Below are 20,571 nucleotides of genomic sequence, written 5' to 3'. Positions count from 1 at the left end.
AACGTATTTGTATTAAATTTTGGCTCAACACTCAACAAATATCATCGAACAAGTACCGCATCTCCCTTATTTAGCGCCATGTGACTTTTAAGTTGTAGGCCATCCGGGAAAGTGCCTATAACRAAATATTTTGTCGATAGGGAGAAGCGTTGGCACATRTGCATCGTACAATTCTCTTTCTGTGGTTCGGTAGAAAAGGGGGGCGAGTTCCCTTTTGCTGTTCACAAGTATTTTTTACATGTCGGAATTTTGGTTTGTCGGTATTGAGATGTTTCGGTGTTCTGATTAGTCGGTGTTTTTAATTGGCGGTGTTTTGTTTTGTCGGTATTTTGATGTGTCGACATTTCGATATTTTAAGTGTACGCTAGTTCACGAGCAATCTTCGTCCAATCTTCTAACCAATCCTAAGGATCTCTTGGTTCCCACATGGACTGTGGAAATAACCGTTAATTGTGATGACAAAACACCTCGGTTATATAGGCTTAGTACAAAAATGAAATGAAATTTTAGGTTAGGTAAGGTTTCGAAGCGACAGAGCTTACGGGAGACTCACAGGGATACTGGAAATAATACTTCATTATGATTTACATACTCATTCTCTGCATTATCATAGTCGGACATTAGTGATTTATATATACACATTTATATTTTATCCATATACTATAATATTCGTGAAATTTATTTATATTTCCACATCTGTTATCTTCTCTAACAGAGCATCGAATTTCGTCTACGCAAAATGGAAGAATCCTCCGAACAAATCCTGTCACACTTAGCTGTCATACATCGTTTCATGTCGATGCACATGCTCGATGGTGTTGACTTACAAGCGTCCAATATGAATATAGCTACTGATCTGCAGCGAGTACGAACRGTCTCGATGTCGGATAATGAAGCACCGATGCCACCACCGAATTTACAGGTGAGTAGCTGCTTGTCGAAAGCAGCTCGTAACTTTAAAAGTACTGTACATTTGAAACTGTTGAACGCTCTTCCCTTTTCTTTTTTTTTTTTCTTCTAATTTTCATCTCCCCATCAATCAATTAGGTCAATAACCGCCGTCGCTTCAATCGTTCACTCACTGAGGTGCGTCCGGATGCATACATTTTCGACGAAGGCACACACTTCGAAGTGGTGCCAGTACCTGAAGAGCCCGACGAGCTGGACAAGTCACGCGAGGCGCTCAACGAGCATGTCGGCCGCAAGATATCCATGCAATCCGAATCCGATTCGGACATTTACCTGCCCATGTCACAACGACCGTCCACCTGTGAGACTGTTAAGCGCACACCATACGTCACCGTGCGCCAAGACACCGGCGCCAGCACCGAAAGCAAAGACACCCTAACGCCGCTGGGCGCTGACGACGACCACACGCTGGTCGGTGAGAATTCGGACGAAACCAATCAGGAGCTCAATTTCGAAGGTAAATACCTTATTAAACATCTAAACACCGGCATGTCCTTCCAGCATACGGTGCGCAGGCATCCTAAATGATGTCCAGCGGTGCACCAAAATCAAAGCCAAATCAGCCACACACACACACACGCATTCTGCAACCACTCAGCCAACTAAACCGACAGTACAACCTGTATGTATGTAGATGTCATTTGTTGTAGACCAAACCAAAAGCAAAAACAAAAAAAAAAAAACATAGTTACATAAAAACATGCGCACACGTTGTTGTTGTACAGTGCAAAATGCAAATCCCAAAAAAACAAAAGGTAAACACTAATTGATTTTGTTGTTGCTTTTTTTCTTCTTTTTTGTTTATGTTGTGTCTTGAAAAAAAAAACGAAAAAATTATGTAAAAAATAACGAAAAAACGCTTAGCCGCCAAGCGTCGTGCCATGCGCCAACGCACCGTATCGCTGTGTCGTCGCAACTCCGAAGCGTGCTCCATCATAGCTGCTGCCGATATTAACCGCTCRCACATAAGTCTGAATCAGTTGCCGCTGTCACGTCGGCAAATGAGTCTCACGCAATCTGAGCCGGATAGTGACAAGGAGGCGATTGGAGGGGGTGCGTACACACACATACATATCACTCACTCACTYACACTCACACTAACGCATCAACGCATACTTTTAAAAATATATACTCAAATACTCACCTTAATCCACCTGTCCTCTACACTCACACCGCCACATATGTCRTTGTCTTCCTTCCACATCACTAATCCCACCAGCACCTGCGCCACCTTTCCTCCAAGTGCGGCATCGGTCCGCCATRACTGTGTCGACAGATGTGCTTCTCCAGCAGCACTGCACACTCAATTGGTTGCTGTGCCATGCTGTTCGCTTTGCAATAAATTATAATTAAATTTCCACCTCCGCAACCTAACACTCATCCCGTGCTCATCCAGTTATTGCCTCTAACAAGTTGCCAATGTGATTTGTTATTATTTATGCACCTGACATCTGCTCACATGTCGTGTCGCGTGTCTTGTGGCGTGTGCTCCTATCCTTTCCTAACTCTACTCTCTCCTTCATCTTCCTTCACCGCCAATGCATCTCAACGCAAGCCATCTTTCGCTCATCAAAAGTTTATTACTTTTCCTATTTATTTACATTCGTATATTCTTTTTATAATCGAAGAGTGCTTTTGAGTGATTGCTACGGAACTTTTTCACCATATGTGGTACAACATAGATGAATGTGTTGTTCTCTTTATTTAAAGTTTTAGCATAGAATTAAGATAATAGGAAAAGAATGAGCTACCCAATTCTCTTAGTTTTGGTGACGTCGCATTAGAAATATTGTAAGAGAGAGAGAGAGAGACAGAGACAAAAGAACTGACGTCGTTAATACCGTTTAGACTATGAAATCCAGTTAATTTGACCCTAATTAGAAAATCTGTAGACATTAAAGAGACAGGTTACCAAATTTTAACATTTTAACATATAAAACAAAATTCTAAGATTTGCCATCTATTTGCAAAATTGTATTAAATTAAACTGGTCGTTTAAAAAATGTCTAAATATATTGGCATAAGTTTTTAAGAAAGGTTGCCACCTGTTATAAACTTGGATTTAAACAAAAATCTAATTTTAACGTAGACCGTCTCAAACGAAAGACGGACCGAGGATTTTTTGTCAAGAAATGTTGAAATGTTTTAGTATTATTTTTTAAGAATGGTTGCCATCTGTTTGGAATTTAGATAGAAACAAATTTTTAAAAACGAAAGATAGATTGAGAGTTCTTGTCCAAAATTTCTAAATATGTTGGTTTTATTTTTTATGAAAGTTTGCCACCTGTTTGAAAATTTGGGCCAAACTAATTTTTAAAAATCCAATTTAAAGTTGACGATATCAAACCAAAGACAAATTAAGCAAATTTAATATTTTTAATAATTTAATTGTGACGTATTCACTGCCAAGCAGTGCTGCCACTCAAAAGTACGCATTGTTTTAACAAAATTAATCGTAATTAKTAATTTTCTWAATTCATAAAATAATAGTTAAATCTTTAATTCCTAGCATATTTTTAATAATTTATTTATTTATTTATTTTTTGTATATAAAATTATATAATACTGGAAGATTTATATTTTATTTTTATTACAATATAAATTTATTAATTTTTTTATTATTTTAATTTTCTTTTTTTTTACACATATTTTTATGTTTTTTTTTTAATATTCACTTTGCTCTTCTCTCTCATCTGCCATTAMTAACGTAMAAAATGGACTCTTTCTCTTACTCGTCACCCTATTTCTCTCTCTTTCTCTCGTGCTTTTGATATTGCCTTGGTCCGTTGTGCCACTAGGAAAAGCCACGTTGCATGCGAAATCCTCCAGAAATATTCTGCTGAAGTTCCACAGCGAGTACACTTCAATTACGGATGAATTGGAGAGTGTATGCCATTTGATTGCCTCGCCGACGGTCTCATTGCCAAGTAATAAAGGTCAGTGTTTCACTATTGCATAAACCATTTGTACGTTTGTGTGTGTATATCTATTGTACATATAAGCAAAATAATATCATTTCCGTAATTTGATCGGTAGTTATCTAACCATAAGGTAATTAAAATTCGCAAACATTTTGCGAAGCAACACAAATTTATTAAAAATAAATTATATTTAATTGGTATTTTAATTATTCAAAACTGCATATACATTCATTGCTTAGGAAAACTTACAAAGAAATTATATTAATAAAAAATGTATTTATGTTTCAATTACAACRTAGAATTATTACTTATATTTATAATTGGAGACATTTTTCAACAAGATTCTGTATTCTATAACCTAAAAGTACTTGTAAAAGTTGGTGGAAACTACTGCGACAATAACTAGGTGAGGGGTTTTTTCTGGTTAGGTTATGTTAGCACAGAAACATTAGGGACCTCTTTGTAAAGGGTGATCCATTTCGAGGTTTCTTACTTTTTTAAAGAGAAAAAAAAACAGAAACTTTAAATTTAATGAGAAATGTTTATTATTATTCGAAAGAACATTCGTTGGMATTTATTTTTTAAGATTGTCTCTTTCAAATGTTRGACTTGGCTACATTTCRGATGGTCCCTCCATCTCTCCAATTTTCAATRACTCGTTCGAACATTTCGACTGGTAMCTGAYGAATGACAAGCGTGATGTTTTGCTCCGAGGTTTGAATCGAGGAGAGATTGTCCAAATAGACTTAAAATTGTATATACCGTCAGAGGAAAAAGTCTAACAGGATGAAATCACACGATCTKGGTGGAAAATCGAACGGCCCAAAACGTGAAATCAATTGTTCACCGAAGTGTTCTCTCAATAAAACCATTCAGGATGTGTGCGCCTTCTTGTTTAAGCCAAATGTTGTCGTTGTTTTTTCTGGAAATATCTTGAGAATATTTTGAAGTAGCAGCTATGGATTCTCTTATTTACATACTCATTGAGCCAAAAATGGACCCCTTCAATGAACAAAATTTGGCACGAAAATGTCGAATCTTTCTGAAATTTTTCAAGAGCTCATAGAGCGTAGCGGTATCGCTTGGAAGTTCGAGCGACCTCAGTTCTTGCACAAGTTGTATTTAGTATATTTTCAATTGAAAATCTCGACGTATGTAAAATGCGTCAAGTCGTTTCCGAGTTGCTGCGAATGGCGCTGAAGCGACTTTCCACGGTCTTCGTTCGTGTACACTTTCAGCTACGGCTGCTTCGTGCTGGACGTTGGCYATTCGATCGAAAATCACCCAATAATGAATGGTAGTTTTCCAGATGGGTGATGGTGTTGGGCCGATTGTGTTGACCATAAGTTGAGCGAAGCGCGTGAAACAACTCTTTACAGAACGTGAAATTCCGTAATAAAGTTGAGCGATTTCTAAACRTTGTTGAGGCGTAAGTTTTTCCATGAGAAAATTTCAAATAATACTGAACAAAAATAACATGAAAGCTGGCATGGCTCATGCGTGATATTTCAAAAAAAAAAAAAAAGAAAAAAAGTTATTGAGAAAAGTGTCTCTACTTGGATCACCTGTTACTATAGTTTAATGTCGGAAATATTTGAGTTAAGTCTACGAATTAGCCCCATTCCCATATACTGTTTACATCTACTGATTTTCTTTTTCTAACAAACCTGTTAAATTTGNATTAATTAAAACCTACAATCTGGCAAGCTTTACAATACAGGTTAAAGAAAGCTTATATATAATCATTGATATAAATAGCATTTATTTCTATATTCTGGTCAATAAKTTTTATAAATGGCAATTTTTTCGAAATTGTGATAAAAGTTGCCACCTGCTTTGAATTTTATAGATTTCATTAAATGAAAGTTTTATTATAAAACCAATTATTGATACAAATCATTTTCATAAAAGTTGCCACCTATTATTTTTATATTATGGGCAATAACTTTTATTGATTTTTTTTTTGAAATTTTCATAATATTGCCACCTGCTTTGAATTTTACAAATTTCATTCAATAAAATGTGTATGGTAAAAGTTGCCACCTGTTTTGATTTTTATAGATTTCATTCAATAAAATTGTTATGATAAAACAATAATTTTTAATAGTTGCCACCTGTTAGAAATTTTGTGGAATTTTAAAGACGAGTTAACCGGTTTCAAACATTTTTCGGACAATAAATTTGTTAAGTTCGAATTTTTTTGAAGTTTTTAAAAGAGTTGCCACCTGTTCGACATTTTATGTACAAGAAAATTGTGTAATAAATAAATAAGTTATTTCAATAAATTTTAGAAATAAGTTAATATGCTAGTATTATTTGTAGAGAGAGGTTGCCACCTGATTAAAATTTTTGATAAAGAAATGTTCTTAAAATAAGAACCGTGTTGTTGATTTTTTCGGCTTACAAGGGAATATTTTTAATATTTCAAGGATTTAATTGTGAAATATTATATATTATGCTTTCATTACTGTTTACGACATGATCAAGGGCTCATATTTCTTTAAGCTACATGAATGTATTTGATAATTTTTTAGTTTTAAAATTCCCAAGGTAAAACCTACAAATATACTTATATTATTCATACCCAAGCTTGAACAAGCTTATCACAGCAGAACCACTGCCTTAAATTTACCTCTGCCAAGGTATACATACATACATACCGTGTATGCATGTGTATGTGCGTAATTTATTATCCTTTCAGACTTATATTCTGTCAACACACAYRTATGTATRTACTTAYATCTCATACTCAACTTGTGTTCTCCTATTTTTCCGACATTAACCACAGCATCACTGGATCGTCCGACGGGTGAAATGTCCAAGGCTGAGTTTGCCGCCCTGATGGAGAAGCAGCATTTGAAGGAATGCGAAGAGAACGACTACATGATGCTGGAGGGACTGTTTCAGGCACGTGCGTCCATCGATGATACCGACACTTCCTTCGGGGTGAGTAGACAAGCGCATATAAATATGGCTAACTCGTTGCATGTGTGGACGTAGCAAGTGCTACAGCCTATTGTTGCTGCTTTTCCACTCAATGAAAYCTTCTTTCTGCATTGTTCGTTTTCMRCTGCKAAAGCACACACATACCTACGCACATATTTGCAGAATGCCACAGYGCAAATATTTGCAAATGTCTTTTTTGTGCAACACGAATGGTAAACATTTGTGCCACATGTTGCCTGCACATACACACACACATATATATATAAATGCATATAATTGAATGTGTGTAGATTTTTGCGAACAATAGAAAGGCTAATCGACTAATTAGTGAGACATACTACCTTCCGGCTATTGCTTTATTACCAGTTGTGTGGCAAMATTTTTCAGATCCATTGATTCATACGTCAGCGACACCTGTGACTTGTGATTAATGGCAAAATTTCTGAAAGATTAAACATATTTTTGACAACGAATGCACTGTGAAGTGTTTCTACARCTGTTTGCCTTTTTTGTGCTTAGTCACTAACTGGTTTTTGTGAATACGAGCACAGTTTGATAAGTCAAAGCCTTACTGAATATCACGCCTAGTGCTTTCTTTGAGTCTGAAACCGGTGGATCCGTAAGCCATTCAAAGCCCTTGCTTTCATTTACTTGTGACACAATGAAAAGGCTTTCTTCTTCTTCAGATGGTGATTTTCCGCGGGTACGTCCTCTCAACGTTCCAAGAACGCTATGTAATAATCGCTTTTGAGGAAGCTCGACATTATTTTAGTGTTTGGTTGTGTTGTTGTATTCTTACAGCAGTCAAATCGAGCTCCAACTGAGACCGTTTTTGATCAGAAATTTGAAAACATTCCACGTTTATGCAAAAATATGGCAGAGACTTCGACCAGAGCAGTGACGARGGAGAACATGCTTGACCTTAATATTGCAGTCGATGGCGTTAAAATTCCCACTATTAATAACCCTACGATTTTAGGCATGACATTAAACAGCCTGTGCTCCTTCACTTCTCATACGACTGCGATTATTGTCAAAGTACAAAGCCTCTTGAAGACTCCGATTGCGCGTGTACACAGTAAGGCCTCTCCAAGTAGTTTTCGTAGAAACCATCCTTGCAGTCGCCTGCTTGAAACGGAACCGCCTGCTAGGAACTTCAGGAGGTCTTTCTTTAACTACGTCGACGACATAAGACAATACGCTAACCATACTTCGGACGCAACTAACTTCAGACATGCACTGATCACTATTCACAGCGGTTCCATAAACACCCTCACCGACTCTATCTCAGTGAATGGCGTACTGGGAGTCAAACCACCATCAATTGCAGACGACGAAATTGAGTTACCGCGGGAATCGAGAGTGACCCTTCCGAAGCTTCGTTCTGGATCCTGTAGCAGGTTAATCTCCTACTTATCCAGAGTCGACTTCGACATACCAAATATATATTGAACATGCCACAAGCCACCGCGTGACTATAACCACCTATTTGCATGTCCAGCTAACAGTACACATCTGGCACCCTCTCCCTATTGACCGACCCCGTCGAAATAACGCCTTTCCTGGGCCTACCGTTGGTTGACAGCGATGACAACTAATCTTCATCTTACCCCCTAATGAGGGCTATATAGCCCTTACAACAACAACAGCGTAAACATGAGATATTTTCAGAAAATCCTAAAAGTGTCTATCTTTCGAAATATGCCAGGTGTCAGTAGTTGTATACAAAGACTCTTTTTGGATAAAAAAAGATAAAAGAAACTAACTCTACGATTATCTTTAATATTAGTTTTGAGGAAACATTTTTACTCATGGCGTATTATTTAAAAATTCTTTCATTGCATTCAGTTAAAAAACTTTCCTTTTCCAGACCGGTGCATCAGCTGAGTTTAGTCATCGCCATCCACTGCGTCGTGAGACAGCCATCGAACTTTCGCCGTCCAAGCCGCCTTCAGGTGGTGGCATGCTCGGCTGCGGCAACAGCAGCGACACCAGCGGAGCCGGCAGCGGAGGAGGCGGCGGCATTACAACCGGTGTATTTACGAGCTCTTCCACCGGACCAGCCGGTTTCCAATTGAAAAACGAACGCCCATGGCAACGCAACTCATCGATGGAACAGCAGCAAACATATCAAACACCCGCCACGGTGCCAACACGTGCTGCCAGCGAATTCCTCAATGCGCCATTCGAAAGCACCGGCAGGCTATTCAAGAAATCCAGCGAAAGCCTACAAAAGGGCTCCAGCACGGAGACCGACTACTCAGCACATCCATATCGCTTTATTAAGCAAAGTTCAAACGACACAACCACCTCAATGACCGGTTCCTATAACATCGATACGCCAACGCTGGCGGCCGAGCTCTCGCTCGACGCCGTCGACGCCAACACACAAACGACGGCGCCACCAACAACAGGCACCACAACATTGACAGAGTACAACGTCAGCAGCAGCGTCACCAACATGGCTGCAGGCAACGGCGGCAGCGCGAGCGATACCACAGCACGTTATCAGCCGCTGCGCACCGCCTCCATGGGCGCTGGCGACGGCAAGCGCGATGGCGCTAGCAAACGCGCCAGCGACACCAAGGAGCTAAGTGCCACAGCCGCAGCTGCGGCGGCGGTAATATCGCAGGTGCAGTCCGCGTTGCCGCGTGCCATGCAGCTGAAGAAGCAGTTTAGCATGGATCAAGCGAACAAAATGCAGCCGCAGCAGCTGCAATACGGCTCGCATGTGCAACACCAACAACAACAACAGCAGCAGCAACATAATGTTTTGCCGGCCACTGCGTTGGCGGCCAGCGCCACAGCGACAGCGTCCAGCGTATTGGCCGACAAGGCGAGCGCGAGCGGTGCGGCTGCTGTGCTGCCAGCGCTTGCAGTGCCAGCCAAATTGTTGTCCTCACTCAAGCCGCCTGGCGGCATCAAAACGCTCGGCATGAACATACTCAAGGAGAGCAGCTCCAGCACGGAGGAGTCGAAAGATAGTGGCGCCGGCGGCGGTGGCGAACCAGCGCTAACCGGCGCGACCATGCCACAAATAAGCACACACACGGTGCAGGACGAGATCGCCAAGCTCTCGTCCAACATCAAGTCGAGCACCGAATCGGAGAAGGATCCGCCCTACAATGAGACAATGTGCTGATCGGCGAAAGCCGAAATACAACGTCTACGGCATACACACATACACATTATCTAGGAACTAGCTACATTAATTAACTATTTGTATTTTTATTGTACATAAATATGTATGTATGTATGTGATTCAGCGTTGTTGATTAGTGGCGTAGAGTGTTTAGGGAGCGTTTAGAAAAAATTAATATATATATATTTATATATACATATGTTTGTAGCGTCAACGGCATATAAAATGAGCGTAAATCTATATGTATACAAGTAAGCTGAAGTTGAAACTAGGTCTAGTAGCAAATTATGTATGTAACTGAGGCGTGCTGTTGCTGCAATTTTATAGACAATTTCTTATTAAATAATATATATATATATATACACACACACATACTTATACATATATATCAATGATGTTTTAAAATGTTTTTTAAATGTAAGTTAGCTGCGTGTGTGTGATTGCTCAACTGCATTAAAGCGAAGTACCAAACCAAACAAAAATCACTGCAAATTTAGAAGCAAGAGTTATATCGAGTTTCAGCAGTGCATACTTTAAGGCGCTTATTAAGCTTATTTTGACACGCTTTGTTAAGATTTGTTTTGTTTTTATTAAATTTTATAACTGTTTATATATTTGGCAGATATTATTATGTAAAGCTAAATTATGCAGCCCAAACATTTATATTATTTTGCCATTTACCGTTATACATATAACTAACTGTATTTATTACAATTTATAACTAGCCTTTTGCTTTTAGCGCAACAAAAAGGCGGAAAACCGTTAAATTTTTCGTAGGCTTAAGTGCTGCCATTCGCATGCCAAAACTTAGTTTTAATTAAAATAGTTATATTTTATATATAAATATATACATATGTGTRTGTACGCCACTGCAATTGTAAGTAATGTATTAAAAGAATCGCATGCTCAAACATGTTTTAATTTCGCTATTTTTATTGTTATTATTATTAAAATAGATCTCTGGCAGCCCACACACATACATACTTACACACAGCAACAAGAGAAAAGTAAAATGAAAAAAACTTTAATAAGCTCTAGCAACATGTTACAAGGGTGTATAAAACAACAAAAAATAAATAAATTATAAATGCAACATGTTGCGCGGGTAAAAAGATCAAAAAGAAAACTTATAATTGCCGATGTCAGTTATTTATTAAGTGAAGCCAGCAACCAAATAAAATTTAATTTTTAATGACACCCAATTTAACTGTGAAGTGGCACAAAGTTGCCACCTAACCACACAAAAAAAAGTTATTGTATTTATTTGCTTGTCCTTAAGTACTTGGCATTAATCGCCGCACAAAAAAAAAAAAAAACATTTTCGGCGCACATTTTCATTGTACTTACACTCATAATTTTATTGCATATTTCTTTAAATTTTCGCGCAAATTTTTAATAAAAGGCCTGTATTAAGCGCAATGGAATTTTATTGCRTGGTTTCTTTTATTTACACACCATACCTATATACATATCGTCATCTCAAATGCAAAATAAGGTAACATCACTTTTTACAAATTTACAGGCGAAAGAAAAACGTTATAATACAAAAATTTTGAGTTTTAGTTATAAAATGATTATATATGAGGAAGGCGCTGAACAGATTTTTCTACATATATGTGTATGTAAATAATATGATGTAATGAACCGTAAGGAAAAAAAAAAAACTCAATTTTCATTTTTTGGATCAACGTATCATCCAAAAAATGAAAATTGAGTTTTGCATTTTAGGTGATGAAATGTATGCATTTTGAGTTCTTTGGTTTTGAAACACAAATAAGTATTCGGAAATTGTAGATAAAGCGCAAAATATTTAATTATTCATCAATATTTAATTTTTCAATTTTTTAAGCACTCGAAACATTTGACATAAGTCCAAACTTTTTGGGATGGCCTTCAGCTTTTTCAGTGCATTTAGTTTTATCCCTTCTATCGACTGAAAACGGATTCTACGGAGCGGTGATTTTAATTTGGAGAATAAGAAAAATATCTCAGCACCAAATTTGGTGAATACCATCACAAAGGGGCTAGATGCGATGGTGCATTATCATCGTGTAAAATCAATGAATTGTTCTACCACAATTCCGGCTTTTTGGACTGATCTTCTCACACAAATGTCGCAATACGGTCAAATAGAACTCCTTAGTGACTGTCTGTCCTTCCGGAACAAAGGTTTTTTCGTTTCGCCCCGGTTTTCTTTCTCCATTCCGTTGATTGTTGTCTTGTTTACATGTCAAACTCACACTCACATCAAACATCACTGTAAGTCGTCTCGAACATTGGCTACGATTTCGTACACGAAATTTGATTAGAAATACAATAGTTGAGACGAATTCTTTGTTATCCTTGTTGTCCATTGTAAAAGTCGAAACGTACTACTGATGTGTACCCACTTAAGTAGTTACTGTAATCAAACTGGTTGACAGATCGTGCTCATATTTGGCATTGTACTTGTTATTAAGGACATCCCTACCAACTTACCATATTAATACACTGTTTTGAAATAACATTTGCCCGGCCAATTCAATTTCCACGTGCCCCTCTGTTACAAATATGTCGGCAGATAAAGATATCTTCCACCTTTTCATATTTTCCCATGCTTTTTTCGCATATTTTTATATTCATCGCTTTGCACCTGCCAGCTGATTTCAATTGCGGGCAATTTATAAAGGCTAAACGTGGCTCCCGACTTCTTCAAAGAAAAAACACATAAACTTCAAATTTATTTATCATTCGAAAGAATATTATTTAACATTTACTTTTTGAAACTCATCTCTTTCAAATCGTGGCTCGGTTACGTCTCAGATGTTTCATGTTTTGTTAGTCACGCCTGATCTTTTGCTCTAAGACCTGAATCGGGATTGTCCGCGTAGACTTCAGACTTTACATATCCTCACAGGAAGAAGCGGTGTGATATCACAATATCTTGGTGGCCAATCGATCGGCCCAAAATGTGAAATTTGTGAATTAGTTATTTAGCTGAGTGATCCCAGAATAAGTGAAAACCCGCTTACAATTTTCAGATAAGTTAACTGCACCTATATACCTGTCTCTTATACACATCTAGATAGAATAAGTGAAAACCCGCTTACAATTTTCAGATAAGTTAACTGCACCTATATATATATATATATTATATATTTCCCAGAAATTAATTTTATTACTTTTAATAGTCTTATTTCTCTTACGGAAAATCTCGTTTGACCTTTAATTTGCTAGAAACGAAACAAAAATTGTTTGAAAAAAGTTTGTTATGAGAGTAGAAAAGAATTATTTGAAAGGAATTCTCTTTGAGAATATGTTTTGGAGTACGCTTTGGCGGAGTAAATAAACCAGAATTTAAAACATAAACCAATACAAAACGAAACATGAAAATATGGAAGCTATGAACCTAACACTAAGAGCACACTAATACTCGCATTATGGAATATACCTAAAAAACTATCTAACACATAACTACAATAACTCGACAATGTATACTTTTAATGAGATTTAATAAAGAAGAGTTCACGCAGCGAACTTTTTGGTTATTTTTTTTTAGAAAATTATATGCAAGTCATACCTGCTCCTTTCAGCAGCGCAAAATACACTATCATATCAAGAGAAATTCACAAAAAGAAAAGTACACAAACTAACTGTTATGTAATTGATAATTAATAGCGATTAAGCAGCCAATGTCTTTGCGCAAAAAGCATGAAAACTGTTTTCAAAAGCAGCATATGTAAATGTGTGCATACAAATCGTTTTACTCGCAGGTATGCATGTATTGGTAAGAGTTTGTATTTGTTATAAATACACTTATGGTAATATGAAAGTAATTTTGACAATACGATTTATTGATTTTTACAACTGCATATGCATGTGTGTGTGCAAAATGTTGAAAATATTGAAGAAATTTAAAAATCAAAATATTTGCATATAAAATAAGTTAGTTATAAGAAAATTTCAATATAAATGTTATAGTAATAAAAGCATTGCCCGACAGGAGAAGAAAAACTCTCTATATTTTTCTCTCTCTCTCCGTTTCTCTTGTATATAACCGATCTTTAATTGCTTCAATTTTAATTCTTAGTATTGTAGAGATAAATGTATGAAAATACCGGCTTTTTATCGACTAAGTAGCTAAATGGATGTACATATATATTTAATGTAATACCGGTTTTTAGCTTTTTGTAACATTGTATATTTTCTTTAATTCATTTTTTATTTTTACCTTTAACCCGTTACAACATAAGTATTTGTGGAGGTTTTTCTGACTATTTTAACGGAAGAAAATTATAAAAAAATTAACGAAACATTTTTTACGATCGAAGAACTCAACAAAAAACTACGAATCAGTTAATATACCAACCAGTTAACTGGAAATAAGTAGGAAATAACAGTGCACCGGAAAAATCCGATTTTACTACCAGGTTGCTCAATAAGCTTTGTCGTTTGTTAAGGAAAATACAATTTTATGATTCACAATACACTTTATTATTCAATAAAACCTCCCGGAACATTAATACACTTGCGCCAACGATCGTCTAATCGGAATCCACAGACCGCTGAAGTGAAAATTTAGAAGGTCTGCAAAAGCCGTTATGACCTCTTCATTCGATGAAAAACGCTTGCCACGCATAAATTGTTTCAGTTCTGGAAACAAATGGAAGTCGCTGGGGGCCAAATCTGGTGAATACGTTGGATGCTCCAAAAATTCGAACTTTAATTCACGGACTTTAGCAACTGTCAAAATGCTCTTGTCGCACGATGCATTGTCCACAAGATTGAAATAATATTCAGAGTTAATTGTTTTACCAGTTTGGAAGTAATTAGCAAACAAAATTAATCTCACATCCCAAAAACTGATGCCATAACCTTCTTGACCGGTTTCCGGATACGAACTCGTTTCGAAGCCGAACATCCAAGTTCGCACTATTCTTTAGCCTCTCGTTTTGATTCAGTATTATGGTGATAGACCCAAGTCTTATCCATATTAAAACATCGACGCGTAAAATTCACTAAAATGTTGCAGAAAAAGCCTAATTTGAATGTGATTTTGTTCCATTGTTAGCGAATGCATCAGACAGTCAGCACTAAATGTCTCTTAGTCAATCACCGATCTRCCAAAACCATATCCTGTATTTTGGCTATGRTTTCTGGTATTGATGCGCTTTTTGGACGTCCTACACGTGGATCGTCTTTATTTTTTGAAGATATTCTCTTTTTCAAATGTTAGTCGGGGCTATGTCTCAGTTGATCTATCTGCTGAGTCCAATTTCCAAYGACTCGCTCGAGCATTTCGACTAGTAACTGGTGAATGACACGCGTGATGTTCTGCTCCAAGACCTRARTAGAACGGAATTGTCTTCACACATTCTCACAGGGAAAGTCCAACGGTGGGATATCAGACGTCTTTTGTGGCCAATCGACTGACCCAAAAATTAAAATTATCTGCTCACCGAAGTGTTCCCTCAATAAATCCGTTGATTGATAGGATATGTGGGAAGTGGCGCCGACCTGTTTAAATCAAATGTCGCCGAGATCACGGTCTCCAATTTCAGGCATCAAATAGTCGGTTAATATAGCACGATAAAGGTCGCCATTGACGGTTACGTTTTCATCGGTAACACTTTTAAAGAAATATAGACCGATGATTCCACCGTTTTGTTCTGATTGGTGTTGGTATTAAGTGCGGCAATTCTGCTTTTTAACATAACCATTGAGCCAGAAATAGGCTTCATCTCTGAARAAAACTTTGCTCAAAAACGACGGCGCTTCTTGGACCTTTTCAAAAGCCTTTAGAGCGAAGCGATGTCACYTGTGAAGATCGAACGCTTTCAATTTAAGATATCGACGTAAAATGCGCCAAGTCGTTCCGTACGGCAGTCCGAGTATTGCTGCGAACGGCGCCAAGCCGACTCTTGATGTGGACGTGGCTTACTCGGTCGAATATTATCCATTAATGAATGCTGGGTCTCAAGATGGGTGATAGTGCTGCAAATAGTGCGCTCAGTCAGCAAAGCCCGCGGAACATATTCTTTACAGAACGGGAGTTTTCGTAATACTTGTAAAGTTGAACGCTTTGTAAACATTGTTCCGGCGGAAGTCTTTCCATGATGAATTGCGAAATAATACAAAGCAAATATAATATTACAGCTGGACACGCCGCACGAGTGATCCCTCAAAACAATGCTCTTGAAAAATATACCCCTACTTGGGTATTTTATAGGGTTTCCAAAGTTTTTTTCTTTTGTTACAAAGATCGCATGCATAATGACTATATCCTGTGCGGGGTGAAGCCACATTGCAAACTAGATCTATTTTTGTTTTAGCAATTAAAATAAAAAAATGTATCTTTCCAAGAACCAAAATTTACTTTTTATATATAACAAATATTTGATGTTTTGTTAGTTTCTTCTTCTTCTTTATTGGCGTAGACATCGCTTACGCGGTTATAGCCGAGTTTACAACAGCTAGGCATTGGAAGCGTTTGTTACGTGTCGGATACGAAACTCAGAGCGCAATGGTGGGGAGGGATGATTCGAATGCTCGCCTTCAAACGTATGTTTTTTGGCTACCCAGAGGTTACGTGGTCTAAGACCGGAAGTCGTAAGCTGCTTGACCCATACGTAAAAAAATCGTTTTTGCCCACTCCCAAATAAATGGCAATCAGAGAACTTTTCCACTTGCGTAAACTTTTACACATAACTTCATCCATCTATCAGCTTACTTCTCAATAAACTTAACTAGACGGCTCACTGACACTTCCTGCTCAGTGTGCTTTGGAATAAATTATTCTCTAATCGCACTCCAATCTYAGTTTATAGTTTTTAGATTACTTTGATTACTGCGTTTTGCAAACATAATGGGAAGTACAATGTTCGTAAGAGCCTACTATACTGGATCTTATTCCACACCTCTAAGTCTACACTATAAAATTGTGTATTCGATATATTTCAAACCGATATATAGCCAAAAAGGGGGATGTTAACCGGTACATACCGAATATTTATCCGATTTTAGAGCRAATTAACATATATTCTTATCATTTTTAACGAAAACGTTCTGTGAGAGGTGGGTGTGGTTTAAATCTGATTTGAAATCAGTTAATTTTGTTAAGTGTATTCTCAAGGTCAAAGTYTTAATTTAAATGTGAATTAATTTGCAAAACGTTATCTAAACTCCTCATTTTTGGTAAAAAAAATAATGAGAAATAAAGGAGTTGAATAAACCATGATTATTTGTTTTTTTAGTGATTTCCTGGTGACATAAAAAATAAGCTTCCAAATTTGACCGAGTTCACAATAACATATAGGTCGTTCTTTTCTTTCCTTAGTTGCCATAAATTCACCATCAAGCGTATATAAGTTCTATTCGGGTTATGCGRAAGATATGTTTTAGTTAGCGAGGTCTATGATTTTAATTTTATTTATCTATTTTGTACTCATTTAACTTCATATGGAGATATAAATTATGCGTATATACATGTTATAAATTCTTTTTTTCGATGGCTGGCAACTCTGTTCCAAAATATACTTAAACGAAAATTCCAAATAGTTGATAAATACCAACTCAATTAAAAAAATTTGTAATTTACAAAKAATATATTGCTTAGTTAAAGTTTTTCCGTTATGTGCCCAAAAAATAAGGTGACATTTGAATTTAAAATGCGCGCGTCGAAGGATTCGGAGAATTATTGTTTTTTGTTTTAGGTTGGTAGTAGTGTCAGTCACATTTATGTCAAATTTCATGTCAAAATATTCATTAGTGTTTGAGGTACGTGTCGTTTTGTGAGCTGCTAAAAGAGAGTTTTTCGATTTTTGCGATGTCGAAATTTGTTGAGCAAAGAATTTGTCATTAAATGATCATTTCGCCAAAAACTCAACCCATATCGTTCCGCAACCACCGTATTCACCTGATCTGGCGCCGTGCGACTTYTGGCTGTTCACCAAGCTCAAAAGACCGCTCCGGGGACACCGTTTTTATACGATATTCAAGCCCCAGCGAAGACGGAACTGAAGACCATTCCTCAAAGTGACACTACAACCAGTGTTTCGAAGATTGGAAAATCCGTCGGCATAAGTGCATTGCATCGGGAGGGGATTACTTTGAAGGGGGTGAAATTGATTTGGTAGAATGAATAAAGAATTTTCAAAATATATTAAATACAAAGTCACCTTATTTTTTGGGCACATACTATTTGATTTTTTCTCATTCTTCTCTTCTTAAATTCTTTATTTACATCGTGAATATAATAAATTATGCAACAACAAAAAAGTAAACTTAACTCCTATGTGTCTATGTAAGTATTTGGCGCGTCAATATATATGTATGTATGTATGGCATATAGTACATAATGTATGACTAATTATATGAACTTACACATGTACCTAGAAAAAAGTATCTAACTAAGTAACTAATTCATTTGAAACGTAATTCTCGACATATTCATAACTGCACATATCCTCGAAGTCAGCATACATGCACATATGTATGTGTACCTATAAATAAGCACGTGGGTGTACCTATACATATCTAACTATGTATGTATGAGTGTCACATCAAAGCGAGAGAAAAGCAAAATCTTACATACAGACAAACTCTCCTTACTTGCAATAATTGCTAAGCAAATTTTATGAARTTTTAACTAARCACACACATACAAACATACTTTTGAAAAACAAAAAACATATTTAACTATAAAATGTATAAGACATACGCCTACATGAACGTATGTATGTGTATGTTGTTTGCCCAAAAAAGTTTCTAATAAAACCGTTAATCAGACAAATTGCGWAAATGCTGTAAAATAAAATGCCGTTACAAAAACAATATAATATATATATATATATACACATGTACACATAAATAGTTAGGCAAAATAAAATTTTACATTTGTCAGCGACACAAACCGAAAGCGACAAAACAAAAACAAGCAAAAAAACAACAAATATTTGCATACAAAAGTCCAAGAGGATGAGCTCTCCTTATTTTCTATATAATTAAAAAAAAAAAAACAACAACAATATTGTCACTTCTTTTTTTATTGTAAATMAGATTAGGCCATTAAGGACACACCAGTGACTAAGCTTGCATGTTTGTATTTGTAATTATGTAAATGTATGCGTGTGACTAAGAAAACTGTAAAAAGTAAAGATTGTAAAAAAGCTGGAAAAATAAAGTAAGAATGATTCAAAGTGTTTGGTCTTTAASTCTATATTCAAAGTAAGATATCTTTACATATTTTTCAAGTAGTTTTAAAAGAACGCAGGTCTTCCTCTATATAAGTATGTACATACATATCAAGACTKCGGTAAAGAATTTACGCCAAATCTGCGCTTAGTAACCCTAACCTCAATTTATTTTGTAGAACAGATATCGAAAAAAATTTTGTAATGTACACAGGTAGGATGATTGGCTGTCTGATGAMGCATCTMGGYCTTTAGGAGGYCCAGTGYGTTACCACCGGGACTAATRTCACCTCAACCGATAGTTGGGWTTATTTWTCTTTACAGAGSYTTGCATTCGCTTAAAAGATTTTTTACTATCTCCTCTTCTACCTCCTGACGGCTACTAATGAGTGATTCACATCGAGGTTCCATACCTTATTAAAGAAACTTCAAGTTGAATGAAGAATGTCATTTGTTTTGAGTAGTTTTTGGATGCCAGCGGTTTAAACAGCGACCGCTCGCAGGTATTAATTGGATAGTTGAAACTGTAAACGCGTTTTTCACGAAACGATATTTTTCAATATWGCTGACTTTATAACTCAACGAGAAATTGACCGATCGACTTCAATTTGAAAATGAGTATTTTNCGATTAAGCGTAGTGTTTGGAAGTTTGGAATTTTTTCAATAAAAATTAAATTTTTATATAAAATATTTCTGTGAATAACAATTTTGTCGTGTGAACTTTTAAAGTTTTAAAAGCCAACTTTATGAATATGTGCTGGTTATTTTTGAGAAACCAAAATTAGTTGGTGAAATTTCAAAATAGTGTACCGAAATGCAGTGTCTTTGTAAATGAAGTCATAGGCGTGTCACTTTCAAATCGTTCCATGTTATTTCGGGTCTAATGAAGGGAGGTGATTTTTTCAACCAAACTTGGGCGTGCAAAAAATTTCCAACTGAAACCCAGCTAGCAATTGTGTTGAATCGCTTAGGTTCTAGCGGTAAAGCAGGTACTCTGTCAAAGGTTGCAGGCCCATTTGGAATCAGTGATGTTGGTATCATCAAGAACAAAATTCGACATTTTTCCGCAATATGCCTTAACATACATATATATTTTTTTAATTTTAACTGAACGCATCTTCAATATATGTATATAAGGATCAGTATTTACTTTGTCCAAATACGGAAGAAGGCAAAAAGCTCGTTTCTAAAACTTAAAGTGAGTAACCAAACTGCGTAGGATACGTGGTGGTACCTAAATACCATTAGCGGAAAAACCTTTACCAGGTCCGGAAGCGTACTTTCCACGAAAGCACATCTACTCCGTTAAGGCACAAGCCGTGTGCGATCATAGATTGCAAATAAGACACTTGGAGATACGTTTTTGGGAGAAGGTGAATGGATCACAGGTGACAGTGTAATTAGGTTAATTATCTAATACTG

The 20,571-nt window shown here is 36.6% G+C and overlaps 1 protein-coding gene across 1 annotated transcript in view; it reads left to right on the top strand.

Moving 5' to 3' along the window:
- Window positions 1-10,490, top strand: part of LOC108978011 (transient receptor potential cation channel trpm) — a gene marked incomplete in the record, with an annotated part of 126,171 nt that extends 115,681 nt beyond the window's left edge. Inside the window, 6 exon segments of the mRNA XM_018948051.1 lie at window positions 716-922; window positions 1,048-1,426; window positions 1,834-2,022; window positions 3,768-3,905; window positions 6,679-6,836; window positions 8,707-10,490. Of these exon segments, the coding sequence (XP_018803596.1) occupies window positions 716-922; window positions 1,048-1,426; window positions 1,834-2,022; window positions 3,768-3,905; window positions 6,679-6,836; window positions 8,707-9,978 (2,343 nt within the window).
- Between the last annotated feature and the right edge of the window lie 10,081 nt (window positions 10,491-20,571).

The sequence above is a fragment of the Bactrocera latifrons genome, unplaced genomic scaffold, assembly GCF_001853355.1.
Source record: "Bactrocera latifrons isolate USDA-ARS-PBARC rearing strain unplaced genomic scaffold, ASM185335v1 scaffold_99, whole genome shotgun sequence".
In the NCBI taxonomy this organism is placed as follows: domain Eukaryota; kingdom Metazoa; phylum Arthropoda; class Insecta; order Diptera; family Tephritidae; genus Bactrocera; species Bactrocera latifrons.
The sequence above is the reverse complement of the archived record's forward strand: the minus strand, read 5'-3'. Positions and strand labels throughout refer to the sequence as shown.